Source organism: Myotis davidii, unplaced genomic scaffold, assembly GCF_000327345.1.
Source record: "Myotis davidii unplaced genomic scaffold, ASM32734v1 scaffold962, whole genome shotgun sequence".
NCBI lineage: Eukaryota > Metazoa > Chordata > Mammalia > Chiroptera > Vespertilionidae > Myotis > Myotis davidii.
The window spans coordinates 6,485,576-6,492,673 of NW_006295559.1; the positions used below are offsets into that span (position 1 = coordinate 6,485,576).

Consider the following 7,098-nt stretch of genomic DNA (forward strand, 5'->3'; position numbering starts at 1 on the left):
CCGGCCATGTACTAAAGGGGTTCCCCATGAATGATTCCTATGTGTATTCCATAAAGCAGGCTGTATTTTCCCAAAAGAACAATGCTATGACTAAACATAGATCTGCTGAAAATATTTCATAAAAAGCAAACATAGTCTACAGAGAAATTTAAAGTGAAAAATATATTGCAACATTTCAAAAGATGGTCACAAATGTACTTTACAAGGAAACCAATGTTCTAAAATATATTTGTCCAGCAAACACAAGTACAATTTTATCACAAGTTTTATCTATATTAACATGTCAGCAATTGTAAGTATTAAATATTTAACAATAATTCTGTCTTCTTAAAAATTAGAAGGGCTTTCTGGGAATGATTTGGATATCCCACTTGCCTTAAAAAGTTTTTCAAGAAAGTCTGAAATGATATCTTCTCTCGTGATAAATATTCTCTAATTTTTTTAAAACATATTTTATTGATTTTTTACAGAGAGGAAGAGAGAGGGATAGAGAGTTAGAAACATTGATCAGCTGCCTCCTGCACACCTCCTACTGGGGATGTGCCCGCAACTAAGGTACATGCCCTTGACCGGAATCGAACCTGGGACCTTTCAGTCCGCAGGCTGACGTTCTGTCCACTGAGCCAAACCAGTTAGGGCATGTTCTCTAATTTTTATTGTGCTTTGTAAACAATAGACTCAGTAGTACGTCATTTATAGAGAGAATTTTAAAAAATCATGAATATCCCACCAACTCTTGGTTCCATTTCTACTTAAATTTCCCAATGACAGGGAACTCACTTCCTCCTGATGCATCCATTCCATTTTTAAATCTCTCTCCTCTCACTGAATTTTAGGCTGTTTTCCTCTATCTTTACACTTATCTATACTAATTCTTCCAGAAAGCCGAAAACAAAGCAGTCCCTCCTCCTATGACAGCCCTCACATGCCCACAGACAGTATAATGTCCCAGATTCTCTGGAGAGCGAGAATCTGAGAAAGCTGAAGGATTGTCCACGCTCTCCATGCTGAAGCACTTCTGGAGTTATTTAATCTGCACAAAGAGAAACCTCTCTTAGCAGACCATTTAAATACAGATATAAATGTACTTTGGGGGAAAGCATCTCCTTGTTGCACGTAGAGGAAATCTCTCTCTGACCAAATGCTGTTTTGGTTCAAGGTTAGTGTAGCGCATTGGCTGCAACAAATTGAAATAGTAAATCATGATCCTTACATGCGAATGCAGTTTCTTCTTAAAGGCCACCCTTTGAGTTGCCCGTTCGCACATGATCTGCAGAGCTCGCTCCGCCAGACCTACGGTTCGCATACAGTGGTGGATTCTGCCAGGCCCAAGGCGGCCTTGGGCAATTTCAAATCCCCTTCCTTCACCTGTGAGAAAGAAACACCAAGAGGAAAGTAGCTGCAGCCCATTCGTTGTGTTAGTTACACAAATCCTGAGAAAATGATGAGCTGACCTTCAGTATAAATGACATTCTGGTAGGAAAGAAAGTTCTGTAATTAGATTCATTATACATGTACAGAACTTTTGATTTCTCTTTTTAAATCGCCATCATTAAACACTGTGATCAAATTTAAGAATTAGCTCTTGAGTACCTAGTATGTGTAAGCTATTTATTAGTGCCACGATGGTTACAGAGAAAGGTTAGCCATTAAAGTCAAGAAGAGGAGACAAGGCTGGGATACAGAGGACAGAGGTGGCGAAGGAGGAAGAGACTGTCACCTCGGCCTGGCAGGCCTGGTTCTTGCAGAGTGAATGGGGTGAGGAGCACAAAAACCTTCCGGGAAGAGGTGCCATTGGCGATTCTCTGAAGGTGGGGCAGGATTCCGATAAACAAGAGGGCGGAGTCATTCCAGGCACACAGTGTTCAGGTTATTTGATTCTAACGTGTAAAATTTGAATTCAGAGAATACTGAGGTTTTCTTAAAACAAGCAGAGGCCTGAAGATAATGTTTTAGGAAAAAGCATGTGGCTCTGAATTATATAATTGTTTAACTATGTTTTCAATTGATGTGATACAAAAACACAAACACTTTAATAAAACATTATTCCATGTAAGAAAATCCACAAAGTGGAATAATATTTCCTTGTAAATGGAGTAAGAGGGAAAGTATCTAAATTAACGCAGACTTTATATCTTTTCCATATTTAGACATGGAGATATTTTAATACGCAGTACAGTAGAATCATTTTTGCAAACTTTTCTCACCTAGTATTAAATTGCTGGCAGGAACTCGCACTTGATTAAAATGGATCTCAAAATGTCCTCCATGCAAATGATCTATCAAATAGAAAATAAAATTTTCAAGAGCACAATGAGTTAACAAAAAAATAGTACCATATAATTAATCTGAAGTATAATTACTTAGACAGTAGGATTTAAAAGCCTCATATGTCACATTCCTGGGTAGATCTGAGCCCTGAGCCAGCCCCCTAGCATCCTATACCCCAGAAAACTCATCAAATGTTCAAGTTAGAAGAGTTTTTAAAAATAAATTTGACCCAGGGCTTTTGAACTCATTCTCTGAAGTTGTAAAGCTATTAAAAGGGAAGATGGGCCTGGCCAGTATGGCCCAGCGGTTGAACCAGGAGGTCACGGTTCCATTCCTGGTCAGGGCGCATGCCTGGTTTATGGACTCGATCCCTAATAGTGGGCATGCAGGCTGCAGCCGATCAAGGGGAAGATGGATCCACAGCTCCTATCAGACTATTTTATTATTGCTGCTGCTTTGAATTTTTTTATATATGGGCTTCCAAAGAAAATTTTGCTTGGGAAAAAAATAAGTTCTAATAATTCAGAAATTGAAAGTGAGTAATGTAATTTAAGTTTCTTCTTATCGTCGTAAAAACCAATGCCCAAAGATGCGAAGAGGCTGCTCAGAGGGACGGAGCTGGCTCAGCGTTGGAGATGAAGCAGGCTGGGCCTTTAGGAATGTTTTTCCCAGTGCAGGCTTGTTCACAATGTGTCACCTCTTGAAAATGCTGGCATATCACTGATACTGGGAACACATTCACACTTGTCTTTACAGCACTGCTCCTCCCCGCCCAGTTCTGGAGATAATCTCATGCTAACCCCACACCCTTTTCCTGTCAGAGCGAGGTCAGTAATCAATCTTCTCCACACTGTTTCTTTTGGCCTTGGGCATAGGGAGTTGGAGAAATGCTGGTGGATTTCTCATACTGAAAATTCTAACATAGCTCTGCAATGGAGGGTATTTGCAGCCAATCGATATTATGAACCAACCCATTGTGGGAGTCTTTCAGGCTGCTGGTCTGCAAGCCAACTTCCTATGCACAACTTGCTGCAGTGAGCTTGTTCATCCCCATCTCGCCAATGCTTAATCTGTGGGTGCGTTCCACAGCTGCATCCTAGAGGGTGATCATGTCAGATGTTCTGTGAAATGAGCTTTTTTAAAAAATATATTTTTATAGATTTCAGAGAGGAAAGGAGAGAAACAACAATGATGAGAATCATTGATTGGCTGCCTCCTGCATGCCCCCCACCAGGGATCGAGCCCACAACTTTGGCATGTGCTCCTGACTGGAATCGAACCCAAGACCCTTCAGTCCACAGGCCGATGCTCTATTCACTGAGCCAAACCAGCTAGGGCAAAACTTGAACATTTTCATTGCACCACAACAAAGAGAAAGCCAGTGTCACCACAGAACCAGAAGTTCAATAAACTTTTTCATAGCATTATCACCTGCTGTATAATCACCATGCTACCTAATTTGCTTATTTACATGTTTGTAGTTAATCCTTGTCTCCTCCCTGAAGCACGTAAGCTCTATGAGAGATCAGCCTCTTGTTTTCACTAATGTACACTAAGCACTAAGAACAGTTCAGCACTCAGATACTTGCTGAGTGAATGACCTGAGCAGCAAGGAAACAATGGACATGAGTCTGATGTGGGTGGCAGGTAAGAAAAATATTCTTGCTGCCCGGCCAGTACTGCTCAGTGGTTGAGTGTCAACCTATGAACCAGGAGGTCACATTTCGATTCCCAGTCAGGGCACATGCCCAGGTTGCGGGCTCAATCCCCAGTGTGAGGTGTGCAAGAGGCAGCTGGTCAATGATTCTCTCTCATCATTGATATTTCTGTCCCTTTCCCTCTCTCCCTTCCTCTCTGAAATCAATAAAATATATTTTTAAAAATATATTTTTAAAAAAGGTATCCTTAGAAATTCCATGCAAGGACAGAAGGGAGGAAAAGTTTGGCATTCAATTCAGTCAAAACTCATTACTTACAGCTCTTACAGGATGATTAAGAAAGCTAAAAATCAATTTTATTGTGCATTGCCTAGACTTAATTTTTCTAGGTATATTTTACATTGGTCCATCCTCCTGGATGACAGAACACTGGCAGTCAGAGTTGTTCCTTGAATACGCCCTTTCCCAAAAGTAAACAAAATGCACCACCTCTCTTTATTTGTTGGCATTTATATTAAGGCAGTTGTTAGGGCCAAAAGATTTCTAAGAACACATGTCCTACATTAAAATGCAATCTATTCCCTTCAGTCTAACTACATACTCCAGTCTTCCAGCATAGCCATGTTGATGGAGCACTTACCCATGTAGCCAAAAACTGACAAAGGCCTTATGATTTCTACTCCAGGTGTGTTGATAGGAACAAGAATCATGCTGTGTTGTTTGTGTCTGATCAAAACAAAAAGAGATGTTAGAAGTCTGCTAAGTGGAGAAATAAAACAGATGTTAGGTGGAATTACAATTGTCACTTTTGTTGTTGCCATCATATAACACATAAATAATGATGTCTAGAATAGGGTGTAAAAATAATATATCCAGCAGAGTCGGATGCAGGCTGGGATCTGGAACAATAGTAAAAGTTATTTAATTGAGGCTTCTCATTGCTCAACAATGGGAACTGATATACAGTGTTAAACATTTCAAAAGTTTGATCTAAACATCACTTAATTACTTACAGACAGTTCTGAAAAATGTTGTTTTATAATCTGACCCAAAAAGCTTTGGGAAGTAGCAACACTTTTAATACAGGAATTTCCACAGTGAAGAATATACAGCAACATTTCCTAAAATATGTCCTAAATATATCTTTAAGCAAAAAAATAGTGAAATACAAATGTGTGACATTTAATATCATATTTTATATTATGATTTATGAACCCAAATGTTGCATTTTAAGTAAATTATGTGGATAGAGAGGAAGACTGACTTGTATTCATACATATATTTCAATCACAATTGTTTTATTACCTTGGTGCCGTGGCATTTTTAGTTTTTCCCATAACAATTGCAATTTTGCACTTTGGATTCCCAGCTCCTAAAACCAAGGGGAAAATGAGCAGAATACATCATAAAAAATTTTTTTTAGTCTGACATTATATCCTAAAAGTTCTAATCCTTCCAAGTTTATACCTGGCAAAACACACACACACACACACACACACACACAAAACAACAACAAAACAAATAGGAAAAATCCTTGATTAAAAAAAAAAGAATGCTTATGTACTAAACTGTACGTCAACTCAAGAAAAATGACTTGGCAAGGCCAAGAATGGACTCCATCAATGAAATCTGTACAGAAGTACCCGGAAGTCAAGCCATGAAACAGCTGCAGCCCTTTAGACAAGATGACAAGCGCTCCCGTTCACACCATGTCAGACTGCAGCCAGCCAGGAAGGCTGTGAAATCTTGCCAGTGCATTTCCTCCTGTTTAGATCTCTTGTTTTCTGACACATGGACAAGGAAATGTTAAAGCTCTAAATTTACTCCCCAGCTAGTGGCTGAGAAAACAACCTCATTTCCCCTGCAAGAGAGTTGGACGAGGGGAAATCTACTTGAGTGAGGGTCTCTGCACCTATCCCAGACTCCATTCCTTGGCCCTAGCCTTAACTGGGGAGCAGCTAAAGATGGTCTGCTTGGAGCTCTCCACACGTATGAGGCTCTGATTCCACCTTCAGTGAGCCTCTGTTTGTATGTATGTATGTATGTAAGGGTTAGAAATTTGAAATGTAGCTTCTCTCATTTTAATGCAAATTTTTATTTTATTACGGTTCAGAGGTCTAGGGCAATTCCATAAAGGAACCTATTTTCAAAAAAGTGCATTTCATTTTCAACAGTTAGTTGAAGAACCTGGTCCTACAAGGAAACTACCATTTAACTGGTTTTCTAATTAAGGCCATAAACAACTGGGTCAGATTAAGTTAAACATGACTACAAACTCTTAAATTATCATATTCTTTTTTTCTAACTTCTTATGAGATGCGGTTTCAAGAGATTTGAAATAATATAAAGATTTGATGAGAAATGTTAGGAATGATATCAAATGGTTGAATGCCATAATATCCCAGGAGTTTAAAAGTTAAAAGGATATACCATTTGCAACAGCATGGATGGAACTGGAGAGCATTATGCTAAGTGAAATAAGCCAGTCAATGAAGGAAAAATACCTCATGATCTCACTCATTCGTGGATAATAGAGACCATTATAAACTTTTGATCAATAATAGATACAGTGGCAGAGCTGTGAAAAAAAGGGTACAAAACTGGCAATAGTTGATGAATCAAGGGCACACAAATACCAAACAAAATGATTCTTGATGGTTGCGATTCCATTGCTTTGCGTTATCAGCAGTGCCTAGAACTGTCATCAATTTGAAAACAGATATTGACAAAAAAATCAATCATTTCTGTAGATTCTTTTAAATTTTGAAAATGAACTGTATGCTAATAATCACCGACTTTATAATCATTCAAAGTGTGTATATACTTTTGGGGGCACCCTATATTAACATAGTCCTATAAGGCAAGTGCTATCTGTTGGTTTCAAAGTTTAGAGTCATCCTATGGTCAACTATGACTGTGGTTGCAAGAAAGTACATAAATGCTATTTCTCCTGACGATGTAAAAGTAGCAGCTGTGGCTGATACCAGATAAAGTATGGAAGGAAGGGATAAAGGTAGAGAAAGGGGTCAGTGCACTCTTAGCCTCATGTTATAGTAAAGCTTGAAGAGATGCTGTCCAATGAGGATGCAGAGGAAAGATTTAGAGATCATTTAACGTTTAAAAAGTAACAAAAAATTTGAAATGATATATATATATATATATATATATA

General features: G+C 38.7%; 1 protein-coding gene across 1 annotated transcript in view; it reads right to left on the reverse strand.

Moving 5' to 3' along the window:
• The window catches only part of ACAD11 (acyl-CoA dehydrogenase family member 11), a 70,618-nt gene that overhangs the window by 6,822 nt on the left and 56,698 nt on the right, over nucleotides 1–7,098 (reverse strand). Inside the window, exons 14-17 of the mRNA XM_015568070.1 lie at nucleotides 5,235–5,301; nucleotides 4,570–4,655; nucleotides 2,208–2,279; nucleotides 1,214–1,368 (exon numbers count right to left, since the gene is read on the reverse strand). Of these exons, the coding sequence (XP_015423556.1) occupies nucleotides 1,214–1,368; nucleotides 2,208–2,279; nucleotides 4,570–4,655; nucleotides 5,235–5,301 (380 nt within the window). The remainder of the gene's footprint in view (nucleotides 1–1,213; nucleotides 1,369–2,207; nucleotides 2,280–4,569; nucleotides 4,656–5,234; nucleotides 5,302–7,098) is intronic.